General features: G+C 41.8%; 1 protein-coding gene across 1 annotated transcript; it reads right to left on the reverse strand.

The window, feature by feature from the left end:
* Nucleotides 1–940: 940 nt before the first annotated feature.
* On the reverse strand, nucleotides 941–9,170 carry LOC147612065 (phytolongin Phyl2.1-like). Its single transcript, XM_086783908.1, has 2 exons — nucleotides 7,756–9,170; nucleotides 941–1,282 (listed from the first exon to the last, which is right to left on the reverse strand). The coding sequence occupies exon 1, from the start codon at nucleotides 8,945–8,947 to the stop codon at nucleotides 8,006–8,008; it is 942 nt and encodes a 313-aa protein (XP_086640034.1). The 5' UTR covers nucleotides 8,948–9,170; the 3' UTR covers nucleotides 941–1,282; nucleotides 7,756–8,005.
* Nucleotides 9,171–17,832: the final 8,662 nt, after the last annotated feature.

Raw genomic sequence — 17,832 nt, forward strand, 5'->3', positions numbered from 1 at the left:
TGAAGAGGTGGAACAAAGCTTAGATAATATTTGAGAAGATATACTTAGATGAATCTAAGAACATGCCCAAATTCACCTTATAAGAATGTGCAATTTGACAATAAACCATGAACTCCATCATGCATAGTATGGACTGGATACTACTACATCCCCACTAACGTCATCAATGCCCAAAAGTGGGTGTAGAACTTGGTATCAATATATGCTCCCACACAAACACCCCCCATGCACACACACACACACACACACACACACACACACACACAAGAGCATACATTCATACAAAGTTCTGTGTACTAAGTTTCTGTCAGAGCTCTGGAGATACAGGGCAGACTCGGCCATAATGAAGCCTAGCACTAAGGATCATAACAAATAGAAAGAATTATTACAACAAAAAGGTAGTTGATAGGGCATATGCACCACTAAAGATAGAAAGAATTAACACTATATCAATTGGCCGCAAGTTGAACGAAAACTTCACAATGTGAAATTTGCATATCCGCCACAAGATTTGTGTGCATGCACAATGGTGCCATCCACATGCTCATAGCCACATTTTACACTTTCAAGGGTTATTTCCATATATAAAATAAGTAAAGATGTAAAAGCATGACCTAATGGCCAGCTATGTTTGCTATTGTGTGACTTGCTCTACGAACGTCTAGATTGCTTTGGATGGAACGTGAAGACAAACTATGTCCCTATGCTAGAATGTTTTTTCTTTTTCAAACTAGCCTTAGGCCCAAGACCCTCATGTACTTACCATTTTTCACCACCCATAAGCGCTTTTTCATCCGTCCGTAGTTGATGCCACCGAGAAAGCACCTTGTGGGGTTTTGAACCCAAGACCTCCTGGGCCTAGACAAGCAACTTTACCACTTGAACTATCACCTCATTGGCCCTATGCTCGCATGTTAACAGTCAACTGAATGCATATAGGGAGCCACCGTGTATGAAGAACATAAAGACTGTAAAAGAATAACATATGGCCAGTTGGACCACATTATTTCAATCCCAAGAGCTTAAGATGGATCCTTCACTTCCCCAACTTAGATCAGCAAAACATAGCATTCTGACATTTTTTGTCAAGCTTTGGTTTATGCAAACAAGATGAATACACAAGGAGGCATGGGCCAAACCCCACTGATGTCATGATCACGATTCCAGTGCAGCTACCACATTCTAGGACATCTCAATGAGATGTTCATTTGCATTTGCAGCCTCAAAGAAAGTAACATCTAAGCCAGCACCGAACTTGCACACATAAGCAGTCCTGAAGATCCTGCACATGTGGAACAGGATGCCACACATAAATTCAAGAGAAATGGCAAATGCAGTCAAGATCACACAGTCAAACAATTGAGACTAGAAACAGTAATAATAGAGGCACTGGAGAGATTGTAAAGGCCCCTCAACTCTCAATGGATATTAGCTCCTTGCAGACACAGGAACAAGATGGCAATAAAATGTAAGGGTGTGGGTTTGGCACTAGGGCCAGAGGTGTTGCACAACCTTCGTCTGGAAAACCCCAGTACATGGGTGCATTTTGTGCAGACAAATGAGCATAGAGGGCATGTCTGGATCTCTGTGGAAGGACTCCCAACTCCCCAATACAGGTCAAATTACTCAAGCCAGCTGTCCAACAGAGTGCGTCCATTTGCGGTTTTTAGTGGAATCGTTTTGAATCGGGCCATGAAAATAGAAATGTTGCCATCAAGATACAATAAGAATTTGGAAGCGATCACCTCATGTAGTCAGGCACTTTGAGGACGGTCCAAAGCCAGAGAGTTCAAATATACAGAAAGGGGAAGACATGTACATTTTTTAATTAAGAACAGCGGTTTCAGCTGCAGTGGACAAGTTGATGTACATAACAGATGAACTAAGGAGACAAACTTGCTTTACCCTCTCTGCCCTAAGTCCAGAAACAAATTACCCACGATTTAGAGCCACAACCATACAAAGGCAGTTGGAAAACAGGCAGCTCAAAAAGCACCCTTCACGCTTTTGGGAAAATTTCATAGTCACAGGGGACGGCGGGGACGGAGCCTAGGAACGCTGGGACGCCGAAACGGGACGGCGCAGGGACGGGGACGGACGGACGTCCCCCGACGGGCGTTTCAAACAGGGGACGGCGCGGGGACGGGGGACGGCTGTCGGGGACGGCCTGTGCGGGGGACGACAGAGAGCCGTTGCGCCTGCGCCTGCGCCCGTTTCTGGCCGTTGCGCCTGCTTGCCGCCTGCCTGCCTTCGTAGCCGTTTATGGCTGTTGGGCCTGGGCTCTTCTAGCCGTTTATGGCTGTTGGGCCTTGGCCCTCTCTCTCTCTCTTGCCCTTGAGGCTTTCCTCTCTCTCTTGCCTATCTATATAAGAGCCCACCTCTACAAGGCTACAAGCACACACAAGTTCATTGCTCATTGCTCAAGCTTTCAAGGCTCAAGCTCCTTGAATCTTCTCTCTTCCAACTTCCAAGTTCCAAGCTCTAGGGCCTAGGCTCTCACGGTCTCACCTCTCCCTCAAGCCTCTTGAGTCTTCCAACTTCCAAGCCTCTAGGCTCTCTCTCTCTCTCTCTCTCATTCCTCAAGGCTCTCTCTCTCTCTCATTCCTCAAGGCTCAAGAGTCAAGCCATCTTCAACCATGGCATCCTCCTCACGTGCCGGGGCTTCTCGTAGAAGGACAACGGGATGGACATGGTGGGAGGAGGTAAACTACACCACATCCGTTCATGGAGGCGGTTCTCGGCCATGGGTATGCAAGCTTTGCCCATACCGGCGAACGGGTGGCGCCGACAAAGTGCGAGCCCACCTCTTGCATGAGAGTGGGCATGAGGTGAGGTTTTGCACGAATGTCACGCCCGAGAAGAGACGGGAACTTCTTGACAAGCTTAGCGTCTACGAAGCGGTCGAAGCGACAAGAAGGACACCACGAGTGGCCGTGGATCCCGCGACGATGGGGAGAGGAACTCAAGCCTCTACCATGGAGTCATGTGGTGGATCGGGATCATGCGCACCATCACCTTCGCCATCAAGTCGGAATGTTACTCCATCCACGACACCGGCACCCTCCATCTCCACGGCCTCTCAATCATTACGTGGCCCACGGCGACAATCTACACTTGGGGAGAATTGGAACCCCAAGTTGAAGGAGGAGGTGGATATGGCGGTGGCCCGCTTCTTCTTCCATGACCACATTGCCTTTCAAGCGGCTAGGTAAGTGCAATCGATCATTGCCAATTCATCATTCATGTTTTCATCATCCTAGTCCCCTTCTCATTAGTAAATTACTTTCTTGAATAGGTCGGAATACTTCAAGGTAATGGTTAAGAAGATTGGGGAGTATGGCTCAACCTATACGCCCCCCTCATCCGAGAGCTTGCGCACTACATTGCTCAACAAGGAGAAGCACATTGTAGAGCAAGCGGCCGACAACACAAAGCGGCAATGGGAGAGGAACGGAGTCTCCCTCATTGTGGATGGATGGAGTGACACCCGCAAGAGGAGTATTCACGGCATGGTTGCATATTCCCGTGGAGAGATGTACTTCATCTCATCTCATGATGCATCCGGCACTGGGAAGAGCGCGGATGTGCTTGCGGCGGAGTGGGCTACCACCATGGAGATCGTTGGCCCCGAGCATGTAGTGGGCTTTGTTGCGGATGGGGAGCCTTCCAATAGGGCGGCGGGAGCTATTCTCCAAAGTATGTATGGACATGTCACGGTGTCCTTTTGTATGGCTCATGGCCTAAACAACCTCCTCAAGGACATCGGGGCATTACCATGGATCAGCCCGCTCATTGAGGAGGCCAACACCATGGTCTCCTTTGTCCTCAACCACCAAAGACTTCGGCATGAGTTCAACAAGAGGTCCTGTCTCTCTCTCCTCAAATATTCCGACACCCGGTTTGCCTACAACTTTCTCATGTTGGGCCGGTTGAAGGATTGTAGTGGTGCTTTGAGGGGGCTTTTCCTTAGCGACGAGTTTGTCGCCATGCAAGAGTCCCATACAAACACTGGCCAAGAGTGTAGGCTACGGGCGGATGACGCCTCTTGGTGGGAGCGTGTGAAGACCACAAATGCTATGGTGAGGCCCATAGTCCACCTGTTGAGGATTGTAGACGCTATGCAGCCATGCATAGGCAAGGTCTACGAGACCATGGATCGCATGATAGAGAAGTTGAAAGACTTCGTGCCTGACGAAGACAGATACGAGGAGATCCATGCCTTGTGTCTAGGAAGGTGGAATTCCTACTACTCTCCATTGCATGCAGCAGCTTATGTGGTGGACCCAGAATTCCAAGGCAACAAGCAGGAGAGCGACCGGGAGGTGAGCGCTGGATGGAGGATCATCTTGGATCGTCTTGTGCCTGATGCATCGGTTAGGCGCAAGATCAGGGACCAGCTTTCGATGTACAGGTCATTTCATGGCTCCTATGGCTGTCATGATGCACAGGTTGACCGCTCCAAAGTTGGTGCTGCTCTATGGTGGGAGGACTTTGGTTCAGATGGACCGGAGCTGCAGCAGCTTGCCATCCGCATACTTAGCCAGGCCGTCAGCTCCTCTTGCTTGGAGCAACTTTGGAGTACCTACAGCCACATTGCCTCTAGGAAGAGGAACCGACTCGGGGTAGAGCGTGCCAATGACCTTGTCTTCGTCAACGCGAACTTGCGAATGCTTTGCAAGAGCGTGACCAAGAAGGCAGATTCCTTCACCGAGTGGAAGATGAGTCAACAAGAAGAGCAATGGGAGGATGAGGTGTAGGAGCAGCATGCCAGTGAGGATGAGACTGAGGATGAGCTTGATGCTTCTTTGGCAGCCGCACAAGCTACCCATGACCATGAGGCGAGCACTTCACGTGGATGATCATTCATGGATCATGATTCATGGGCCTTACTACTTAGCTCTAGCCTCTAGCCTCTAGTCTTCAGCACTTTTTTGTCATTGACTCATTTGAGTCTGTCCTTGTATTTTGCCTCCTTAAGGCTGAGTCCTGACTCCTGAGTCCTGACTCTTGAGTCATGACTCATTTTGTATCTACTTAATTATTAATATGACTCAAAATCTTACCATTTTAGTGTAAATTTGTGCTCATTTTGATGTACTTCCAAAGTAGAATAAGTGCAGAGTAGAAAAATTTTTTAAAAAAGTATTTTTTGAGTGCCGTTCCCTCCCCCGTCCCCGTTCCCTACTTATGGCCGTCCCCCGTCCCGTCCTCGTCCCCGCCCCCCGTCACCGTCCCCCGTCCCTTGTGACTATGGAAAATTTGAAAGATGTCACAGTATCATACCCAAACTTGTTGGGAAGGAGCGAAAGATCACATGGACATCAATGCCTGACTGATGGGAGGTCTTAAAAAAAGCTTCAAAGCCACACCCTTGTGGAGTCTAAATTGAACTCATCTTGCTTGTCAAGATGGACCTGAGCTATGCAAAACTTAACCTAGGGAGAATCTCGGTTTAGTGCTTGTTGTTTCATGCATCTTTCTCATTCACATCCCTTTCCCTCTAAGTTCACATAACGGTTTATGTACCCTCAATTGCATGCAAATATTTAGGTGTCTTATATCAAGATCTTGTGATTGTTTCCATGTGAGGCTATGTTAGTTTCAAAACTGAATTTACCGCTTATTTGTAGTGGATATTGTTATCTATTATTGCTTGGTTTCTTGCATGTTGTCACATGCACTCTGCACTCAGTGCATGGTGACAAACTGGCTCATCATCAGCAGTGCAACATTTGTACATTATTAGAACCCAGCAGGATGATATTTGTCGTATGCCGTGACCCCATTGTACATCCTCAGTCCAGGATAAGTCAAGCACGAGCTACGTAGGTCATTCCTCAGTCTTAGCGGGTCGGTCAGTCAGTCAAGTCCCTTAACCCATTTGGAGAGAATCATTCATGCATGTAGAGTTAGTCGAAGCCTTAGGGTTTGAATCAGAAAGCACTCTGCATCCTGCATAATATGCATTCATATGCCTGTGCATCATTTAGAACATCCCAAAAGCCTTAGGGAATTTACTAGGATTTATCTGGTATTTTTTTCATATTTTATGGTATTTATTTAGCATTTATTGTCATTTATAAACATAAACTTTATTAAATAAATGACCAGCCAACTTGACCAGCCCCTAGTTAGTATAAATAGGCTTGCATAGGGCTTAGACATTCATTCAGTCTTTAGAAGCTAGGTGCCCTTCATCCTCAGCCTTAGGAGCATCCACGCCTTCAACCCTAGACTAATCCAACCCTATTGGAGCTTCTGCGTTTGCTTCTCCACCCTGGAGATCTTGCGTTTTGCTTCCAATCAGTCCCTGCAGATCAACGCAGCAGTCCAACAACACCTGCAGTTCAACGCAGCAGTCCAAGTACACTGCCCAGCAGCTCTACAGCCCTTGCAGATCTAGGCGCAGCCAATCAGGTCATAGGCGCAGCCCGACAGCACTTCAGCAGACCCCAGACAGCATAGATCTCTGCGTTTCTCCACATAACAAAGCCGGCAAGTGTTCAGTCCAGTCCTACCTTGCGTTTACAGTTCTACAACAGTACTACCTTGCATTTTCAGTCCTGCACCAGTACTACAGCAGTTCCTCTGCCTTTGTGCATCATCCATACATGCTACAGTCATCTGGTGAAGGTAACATATCATTCATAAGCATTTTTCAGCATATTTACATAGCTTAGAACAATCCACTGCAGTCCCTTCTCAGCCTCAGGTGTGCAGCCCTTCCTCATGCCCTTGGGAAGAGTGCATAGGCTCGAGAGATCAGTTCATTGAGGTGTTTCTACAGCCGTGTGTACGGTTTAGCCAGGCTTCCGATCCTCCAAGATCTTGCGTTTGGCTTATCTGTAGTTCACAGTCATTCTCTCTGAAGGTAACGGGATAGGGAACCCTTCAGTGGGTAATTTGGGACCCAATCTGGTGTACAGTTCTCGTATCTCTAAAGTTTGAAGTATTAAAGTGGATCGCGAAACTCACGAAACTCAGGATACAGAAGACGGTGTGAGCATTTGTGTGACAGGATCCTCCAATACGAAGACTTCTGCTGCATATTACACATGTTTTATCAAACCACTGGCTGAATGGAGGAGCCCCATCATTGCAAGGTTATAAGAGGCCATCAACTCCATGCATAGTACGCTAAATGCCCATCAATTCCATCGTACATGTTAGACCAAGAACGACAACTTTCTTTCCATAACAACAATACCCCTGCAGTTTCCATAACTTGGGAATGCGTTTACACCTTTGAATAGACTAGCTTAAACAGTATCCTCTAAAGGTGAAGGGCAGATTCAGACAAAGCCAATCAAACATGGGCCTCTTCCCCTCGTGCAGCTGAAACAGCACTACCATCACATCACCGTTAACTTTGGCTTTGCCCCAGGAAGCTCTAATTATAAAAATTGAACCAGGTAGTTGATTGGGCAAGCTACGGAAGAGACGAGCTTCCCTAGCTGCAAGTCTGATCTACAATGTTTTCCTAGGCCACTCAATCCTAGAGAGGAAGTAAGTTTTATGAGTAAGGGCCTGACCAATGGCACAAATGGAGAGCTACACATGTTTTGCTAGGATAATCAATCCTAGAAAGGAAGTAAGGTTTATGAGTAAGGGCCTGACCACTGGCACAAATGGAAACTTAATGAGCAGACTACGTAGCTGACTAGTTCCAGATTCTAACCTGATTATCAAGTTTAGAGTTGCCTACAGAAGATAGATGCAAATTAAAATGAACGGTGGGTTCTGTTAGCAGCATACCACCGTGTTGAAGCACACTTCCACAGCCCCAATATGTTGTCAGCAAACACAGTGGACAACTAAGTTGTGCTTCCTTTGATTCCATCAGTTTCTGCTTCAGTGTGGTCCAGCTCCATGATACTACTTTGAGACATTAAGTTTCACAAAAACTAAGTGGCCTTCCTTCGAAGTTTGACATGGCATCATCAGAACTGCATGCAACCGGTCTGCCTTTGCATGAGCAAAAACACTGGGATGTCTTAAAGCAATGTTATCTCTTGAGGCAGCTGGTGCCCCGGCAAACCCCAAGCCAGACCGCCAAAAGGAATAGGCACACAAGGATGTCAAGCATGATGACAAGCCTGACATTGCACCACCACATTTTCTGCTGCCCGCTCCCATCCTTCTCCACTGCAGCTCCTGGGCCTCTCTCTACCAAAATCTCAAGCTTCTTGCCCTTATCCATGATTTTCCCTTTGTTCTCCATTATAACCTCTTTCACCTGATCCTTGGCCTTCTTCTTTGCCTTCTTTGATTTGCCTATCAGAGGCATCCTTGGCGATCTAGATCCCAGGGGCTTCTCTTTGGTTTTAGCGTCAAAATCTTGGTCACTCATCTCGTGCAGGGGGGCCACTGCAGATGGAGAGCTCACTTCCATATCAACTTCTGCATCCCGCTGGGCCTGGAGCTCGGCTTCCATGAGATCTTTCTGTCTCTGAGGGACACCAACAAGCGGGGCAGCAAGGTGCCGCATAACTGGAACCATCAGCTCATCCAAGAGATGAGCTCCAAGAGTTAGGGTTCCTGAATCAGAGCAACGGCCTTTGAGAAAGTCCTTAAAAGCATCCCTCGTCTTCTGTAAGTAGGAGAAGGCTTCTGCTTTGCTGAGAGCTTCGTCCATGATCGCACAGTAGGTGAAGACGCCGTCCAGAAGACAGATGAACCTGCGCTGCTTGGTTGTGTAACTGAATCTGGAGTGCAGGGAAGGAACATTCTCCAGACACTTTGCGGCTATGGTAGGCAGGTCTGCGTTGCCTTCCGCTGCGAACTCTGCCAGAATTGCAGCGCCATTTGCTACGGCGGCATAATACACCAAGCTTGGCTGAGAAGCCGTAGCCATAGATTCTAACCCTAGCCGAGCTTCGTTCTCCGGCAAAGAGCAAGATCCATAGCTGGGCAGATAAACAGATGGTGCAGGGCTTTTACGAAACATTCTGTGAGAGGAAGCTGAAGACGAAATCCACGGAGACTGCCGGGAACGGGAAATTCAACGGAAAGAGAGCTTCAAACCTACAGATGAACGGTAGGAACAAGCCGTACCCATCGTCGACCTTGAGGATAGAAATCTGGCATCCAGGATAAGAGCAAAGATGGCATTCTGCGGCAGCGATGGAAGAGGGGAAATGCTTCACAGGGAGAGAAACTGATCAGAAAGCGAAGAGTCATGATGAAGAAGGGAGAATGCACACGATGAGAGGGCAAGGTGGGCATCCACCATAGCCGGCTCACAGATGGGTGCACAAGACAGCTCAGAAACACACAAAAGGGAAGAGAGATCCTCTTGAAGTAATTTCCAAAGGTAATGCCAAACCAACAAAAGCTTTCTTAATCACAGCTTATCATAGCATCCTTCCACACCTAGGGTGGGGTCATCCGTCTCTACATCGAGGAATCTCGACATCGCGCTTTCCATCATCTTGTTCACACATAGGATCGCATAAAGTCGTTGCATCCTGCTTTCCAAAAAGTGTGGCCTCCCTCAGTGATAGATTGCCAGACTCTCTTACCAATGGACTAGGTTCGTTTCTTGAACTGCGCAAATTTTAGCCCTTGCTCCCTCGCGTCTAGCCTCATGAGGTCAAAAGCTTTTCATAAAGTAAGAGGGAGAGAGAAGAAGAAGAAGAAGAAGAAGCTCTTTTAAGGTCGTAGGAACAATCCCGAGAGAGAGAGAGAGAGAGAGAGAGAGAGAGTTAGATGTAAAAGTTAAAAAGCTGCTTCCCAATCATGACTCTCACATTTGATTAAAAGATTGGCATCACATATTCATATGGTAGATTGTTATAATATCACAAAGTGGAATGAACAAGTTGTGCTTCACCTTTTTTTTTTGGTTTATATAGTACCTTGTGATATCCCACAATAGCTTGATATTGATAATGTGCACAAGTGTTTTTATCTCGTTTTCATCTTATGAGTGAATTGGAAATTGAAAACGCATACATTTTTACACATAGTATTGGCTTTTTGTTCAAATACAATAAATTTTTAAAAGCCTTTACTGTTTTTTTTTTTTGGCGAAGAGACGTTACTCACACCACCCCATCTTGGGGAGCGAGGGCAGGGGGAGATTCAAACTCGCACCATCCTTGGCTAGAGTGTTTGCCACTGGCCAAGATGGCCGACGCCCTACCCCTAGCATTTACTAGTTGTCTTGGTGGAATTTTTTATGCTAGCTTTGTTTAAGAGAAGCATATAATTTGCTAGGAAACTTGGGGTTGACACGATATTGGCTTTTTTGTTGACATAGCATAAATTGTTGACAAAATTTAAGAGTTGTCATGGCAGAATGTTTTTAGCCTAAGTTTATCAAAGAGCATCATCTATATTCCTAATAGACAACTATGCTGAGTTGCAAATGAAAAGACCAAGATATTCCTTAAGTTTTTATTTTCAAATCATTACAAAGATTTGTATAAAGTTTGACATGAAAAATATATTAAGTTCATGTTGTGATATTCAACTCAAGTGTTAAGATTTGATTGCTATTGTGATACTCATATTACAATATTCAAGTCAAGTGTTAAAGTCTGATTGCTACAATCTGGTAGTATGAGGCCCAGTATTCAAGTCAAGTGTTAAAATCTAATTGCTACAATTTGATAGTATGAGGCCGAATTGTTGAAGTTCTAAGTTGTCAAAGTTATTTGATATGGAAATAACCCAATAAAATATAGTCATTGGATGTCTAAAACTAATGACATGCTAACTTCATACTTATGAGAGGGTAGAAACTTCATACTTATGAGAGGGTAGAAACTTCATACTTATGAGAGTGTAGAAATTTTGTTATTGTTCCATACTCATAAAACCCCATGGACATTAAATAATCGTAACATTTATGTGCTAATGGATTACTCACCACTCAGGTAACATGATGAACTTATCTTTAATGTATTGTGCCCTATGTTAGTTACCTTTTTCATTTAAAACTTTGTTCACATAATAATCTTCCAAGTTAAAGATAATTATACAATTGGATTATTTTGCAATATAAAATTTATCTGGTTTTTTAAATGTAAATTTAACGCAAAAGCTAATCACACATGATAACAATCCATATTTTTCCTTTATCATTCATAATAAGATGTGTAGTTGCAATATGAACTTGGCAAAATATTTTGTGTTGACCATACAATGGAAAATAACCTTGATCATGTGCAACATCAAAGGTGATCCACACAATATCCAAGTAAGTAAGACTTGTGTACCCATATTATTGTCCTAACCAAACATTACGTGAAAAAAGGACACAATAATAAGTATAGTTACAGCATACCAATAAAAAGATGAACATAAAGATTCATACCCATATTGTCATAACCAAATGTTGAGTGTAAAAAAGACATAATAATGAGTATAGTTAGAACATAACACCAATAAAAGATCAACTAAATTTTGTTTACCATACAATGGCAAATAGGCCACCAAACCTTAATCATGTGCAACATCAACGGTGATCCACACAATCTCCATGCAAGTAAGACTTGTGTACTAAAAGACCTATACCCATATTGTCCTAACCAAATGTTGAGTGAAAAAAAGACATGATAATGAGTATAGTTAGAGCATACCGATAAAAAGATCAACTAATTTGTGTTTATCATACAATGGCAAATAGGCCACAAAACCTCAATCATGTTAAAGGCGATCCACACAATCTCCATGCAAGTAAGACTTGTGTACTAAAGATTCATACCCATATTATCCTTACCAAATGTTGAGTGAAAAAGAGACACAATAACAGTATAGCTACATCATAGTGATAAATGATCAAGTAATGTCCTCAACTTTTACTTGTACATTGGGTTACTTAAAATATTGTGTGTATCTTATTAAGTATACCAATAACATATTATAACATTATGTGAAACCTTTTTTTCTAAAAAGGGGACATATAATCATATATTACTACTAGAATAGCCAAGTCCTTTTTTGTGAGTTTTCATTGTCTAAAGTGCTAGCATGCTCTAGCCTCTTTTAGCTCGAGTGGTTGTGACAAAGCTTGCTAAAAGGTAGGCTTCCCATTACATCTCCTTTTCACAAGTGAAAGGCAAAGTTAATTACATGTGAAGGCAACAAGGAAAACTCCCAACTATGCCACATTTTACTTTGTGAACTTGATAGTTGTGCTTTAACTCCTTATTTGCCTGATTTTTAACCAAAGAGCACATCTCACACTTGAGCAAGGAGTGCTAGCAACATTTTGAACTCACCATTTTTAGTAATTCTTCATTTTTGCCTTCGTCTCTATATCTTTGTATGTATCTTAGGCTCTAGTATAAGAGTAATTCTAATTTCTAATGCAATTGTATGAGTATGATTATGAATTTCATCCTTGATTAGTGTGCCCTTGCCTAAGACTCTTAATTAAGTTTCATTCTCTTGAATCGCAAAGTTATGTGTTTGTTTTAATACACCCTAGATTAAAGTTATTTTCAAGAATAATTCAACTCCATTAGTCCACAATTGAATCCTAAATATGACTATATGGTTATCAATTATCCTTATGCCAAAATTGGCCCTTATTGCATCCCAATAAAATCCCATGAATCAAGCTATTGTATCACACACACCTCAATTGACTTCAAATTTAATTCAATTTGAAGTGGTGATAACACTCCTATAATTCCCAATGGTTTGTCTATCACACATTAACGTTAATTAGATAGCTTTAAGTAACTTGGATTCCACAAATCTCATGGTTTATGTAGCTTCATTGTCCTTTTTTAAAAAAATGTGAAAGCCACGATGATTAGCTTAACAAAGAGCATCACTCCTAGGATAAACTAACACAAGTTCTTCACTAGATAAATGGACATGCTTAAACTTAGGACTTGTGGCTAGAAGGGGATTTTTTTTTAACGAGAAATCTTCAAAACTGGTGAACAATTTTCTTAAATCTTATATCACTTGTTCTCACTCTAAGTTTCCTCTTAGTCTCTTTCTCTCTCTCTAGGCTCTACCATTCTTTAACTTTGTTCACCGATTTGAGAACACTTGAGTCTTTCAAAATACAGAGAAGAAGAGGAAGAATGCTAGGGTCTTATTGGCTTGCACCTCTAGAGCCACCCTTATTAGTAGGGCAACCCTCTCTTGTGGTCCTTAACCTTGCCTCCCTTATTGTCACTACAAGGGAGCTTAGCACATGGGTGGGGAGCAAAGATAGAGAGAGCTATGGAAAGCTCAACCTCTACTTCAATGCCTTGGTGATGAGTGAAATCATGAGGGTGAAGGGGAGAGAAGGGGAGAGGGAGAAGAGAACTTGCATCAACACACCATCACTGTAAGATTCCTCCCACCTGCTTTTAAGGTGTGTAGGTATAAGAACCTCCCCTTCTGATCTTATAATTATTCCCCTCTCTGAAATAAAAGAAAGATCATATTTTACCCTGTTTTGGCTCGGAGAGAGAAAATGTCTAGAGAGAGATAATTCAAAATTGAGATATTTTTGGATATAAAAATCCTCCTAGTGTCTAAAATGGTTTCCCCTGAAACAAAAATTCAAAAAGAACTTTCCAATGTGCAAGTGGAATTTACTTAAAATAGGTATAAAGGACCTTAGCCTAAGGGTCCATATTTTCAAAAAATTTTGGATTATGGTCCAATTAAGGTTCCTATGGACCAATAAGATTAATCCAAATGTAGGGAGGAGATAAATTGAAGAATAAAAGAAAAACCCCCAAAAAATGAGTAAATGCTCACATAAGATGAAGAGTGGACTAAGGACCAAAGAAAAAACTGAATTTTGACACCTCAGTGTGGGGATCTCCCCTCATGAAGGAGGCACCTTTTTTCTCATTATTACCCCCAATTTTTAATCAATTAAATGATATATTTTATCTCTCCTCTCTCCAATTTCAAAACTAGATCCAAAAAGTAAGCTGAGCTGACCCAAAAATGGTCAAAAATTGACCAAACTGATCTGGAAAATTCTAGAATCAGTTTGCTTGGTTAGAGGCTCACTTTTTCCTATAAATAGAAGCCTCCCCCTTTGTAAAAGCTTAATGGTGTTTATGCACTTACTCTGCTCCTGTCCTCCTGGGCCATTTACATTGAATTTTTTAATAATTCAATTGTTTTTAGCCTAATCCTCTCCAAAGTGAATGGGTGACCACTCTTGCTTCAAACAAGAGTAGAACCCTTAATCCCTCAAGCCAAAGGAGAGCTTTCAAGCTCTATGTAAGTTAATTTTCTTACTTGTTTAATTTTAAATCTATGGTTTTCTTGATTTTCATGTTTTTCAGTTGATTGAATTAAATTCAAATGTTATGCCTTTGAGGAAAAGGCCACCCCCTTCTCTTCTTTACATTCTAGCCTTTCTTAATCCTAGAAAGATTAACTAAGGGATTAATTAAAATCTTCTTATTGTTTACTCTTGAATTTAGAAAATTGTGTAGATTAGAGTTCTATGAGTTTAATTTGGGTTAATTTAAGTTAAAAATAGAATGAGAAAAATGAGAAATGGTCAGCTATACAAAGGAGGTTATGGCGAAATTTTCTAGAATTTTGTGGAAAAGAAAGTTTGTTTTTATGTAATTCCAAAAGAGTAATTGCCACCAGTTTTGCATCTAAAAGAAATATTTTAATTACTCCATGTATATATTCACCTATGAATATGCATGGATATCATTGATATTAATTTTATTAAATTTGATTTTTATTCATAGAAAGATGCATAAAGGAATTATTTTTATTTCAAAAGTGTTTTTCTCATTAAATTTGATTTTTATGCATAGAAAGATGCATAAAGTAATTATTTTTATTTCAAAAGTGTTATTCTCATTAAATTTGATTTTTATGCATAGAAAGATGCATAAAGGAATTATTTTTATTTTAAAAGTGTTATTCGTATTAAATTTGATTTTATGCATAAATAGATGCATAAAAGGGTTTTTTTTATAAAAGTGTTATTCCCATTGAAGTTGATTTTTATGCATAAAGAAATTTTAAATCAAAATTAAAATTCTCTTAAATTCCATGATTAAATTCTATGAGTATTTGGTAAATGAATAATTAAATACTCTAAGAGAGAAATTTCCATCGTTTTATATTCACACGGATTATAAAAAGAGAATTCAAGAAATCTATTGAGATCGAAATATTCAGATAAATGATTAATCTATTCCTCATTGGAATTCGTAACTAATTTAGAAATCAGTTAAGTGAATATTCAAAGAAAGAAATTCAGTAAAATAGTAACTGAATTATCAAACGTTTTCGAGAAAGATAGATCAGGAAAAATCTTATCCGACTCAAACCTTGAATCAGACTATGACCAAGACCAAACTCTTTCGTCAGTTTTGAGGAAAGAAGGTGTGACCAGTTTAGAAAAATACACTCAAAACTCCCGCCAAATCTGAAACTAAGTTTGAGACCCTATTAATTTGTGGATCAAGGTTATGGAATTCGAGGAATTCTGGTATGAAATTCAAAATTCTGATCAAAAAGTTTTAGGGATATTGATTCAAGAAATACTCCTTGTATTCAAAAGAAAATCAAACTGAGAACTTGTATAGAAACCTTGTTTTCTTAAAGGATTGTCTTACGCTAGAATGCTGGAGGGAGCATAGATGTGAAGAGATGTGATGTGAATAGATGTGATGTCATATGAATCAAATAGATGTGAATGAATGGATGGATGGGATGTGATGTGAATAGATGTGATGAGATGTGATGTGAATAGATGTGATGAGATGCGATGTGAATCAAATAGATATGAATGAATGGATGGATGGGATGGGATGTGAATAGATGTGATGTGATGAGATGCGATGTGAATCAGATAGATGTGAATGAATGAATGAGATGTGATATCATGGGAATCGGGATGTAAATGATGTGAATAGATGTGATGAGATGTGATGTGAATAGATGTGATATCATGGGAATCGGGATGTAAATGATGTGATGAGATATGATGTGAATAGATGTGATGAGATATGATGTGAATAGATGTGATGAGATGCGATGTGAATCATATAGATGTGAATGAATGAATAAGATGTGATGTCATGGGAATCAGGATGTAAATGAATGATATGGAAGGTGAATGGATGTGATGTGTATGTGAAAATGGATGTGAATGTGTATGTGAAGAATGGATATGGATGTGTATGTGAAGAATGGATGTGAATGTGTATGTGAAAGAATGGATGTGGATGTATGTGAAAGAATGGATGTGGATGTATGTGAAAGAATGGATGTGGATGTGTATGTGAAAGGATGGATGTGGATATATGTGAAAGAATGGATGTGGATGTATGTGACAGAATGGATGTGGATGTGTATGTGAAAGAACGTGATGTGATGTAAAGAGATGTGATGTGACATGAATATATGTGGATGTGAAGTGATAGATATGAATGTATGGATAGATGTGAGTAGTCGTACATGTGAACGATTGGATGGATGTGGATGAATGAGATGAGATGTGTATGAATGAGATATGATGTGGATAGAAGTGATGTGATATAATGTGGATAGAATGTATGTGATGGGATGGTTATGAGAATGAATGTGATGGATATGAATGAATGTGATGTGATGGATGTAAATGAATGTGATGGACGTGAATAGATGTGATGTAAATGAATGTGATGGACGTGAATAGATGTGATGTGATGTGAATCGGGATGTGAATGAATGAGATATGATTTCATGTGAATCAGGATGTGTGTGAATGAGATGTGATGTAAATTGGGATAGATGTGATATGTGATGTGAATAAATATGATGTGATGAGATGTGGATATGGGTAGATGCGAATGGATAAGATCTGATGCAGATAAATGAGAAAAGATGTGATGAGATGAAAAATGATGTGATGAGAATGGGAATACATATGAAATAAATGAGGATTGATGTGGAAAGACGAGAGTTCATATTTATGACCTGTTTTTAAATGACTGTTTTATGTCAAAAATGCTGGGGAAGCATTTTGACCGTCTTGTGAATAAGGTCGTGAGACCTATCTGATAAAGTTGCAACAGTTGACAGAGAGTCAATGGAGGACGTCTCGCGTAGCAAGGTCTCGGCCGAGGTCTTTGTTGAGATATCGAGCTCTAGTGAGGCGGTGGACACTGATGACCCGCCTGGGGGATAGGCCCCGCACTTACACCACTGGCATGGTTGGTGAGATCTTGGGTGATATGCGGCCAGTGGGATGACAGGCTGTGTGACAGCCACTCTAGAGACTGGCATAGTTATAGCGCCAGCTCATTTAGTCGGGTTCACACTATAGAGAACCCGTGTATGTATTTGGTTGAGTACCTTTCATATTGTGTGTACTCTTATTCTTGTATATGGTGTGTTGAGTGTGTAGTAGAGAAGAAGAAGATTTTCAGCCTCTCACCTTGTGTGTTCTCTATTAGGGTTTGTGAGTGTGTGTGTGTGCTTGCAAGAGCTCAAGCTCTCTTCCCCCCTGCATCTTTTCATGGTATCAGAGCCTGGTTCGTGCTAAGGGCTGAGCTGCAAGCAAGAGAACCACAGGAAGCGGTACGAGGGTAAGAGCTTCAACTACTCTTCCCTATTGTGTTGGTGACTACACCCTTGTCGGGAGCTCTACGGGAGGCACCGGCAAACGATCTCCGATTGAGGAGCTTTCTTCGCGGGAGTGAAGCTATAGGGCAACTATACAGTCCTTTGGACTGCTCATTTCGGGCCGAAAACGCGTTTCGGGCGCGTCTGGACCTCCGTTTTTCAGAAAGCAGGCGATTTCGAGCACTGCGGGTAAGTCATCGATTCTCTGCAGAACTCTGTTTTAAGAACTGCAGGAAGACAGATTGACTGTGCAGACACTGTGGGTGCTGCAAAGAGGTC

Source organism: Cibotium barometz, chromosome 46, assembly GCF_041138505.1.
Source record: "Cibotium barometz isolate CiBa-2024 chromosome 46, ASM4113850v1, whole genome shotgun sequence".
Taxonomy (NCBI): domain Eukaryota; kingdom Viridiplantae; phylum Streptophyta; class Polypodiopsida; order Cyatheales; family Cibotiaceae; genus Cibotium; species Cibotium barometz.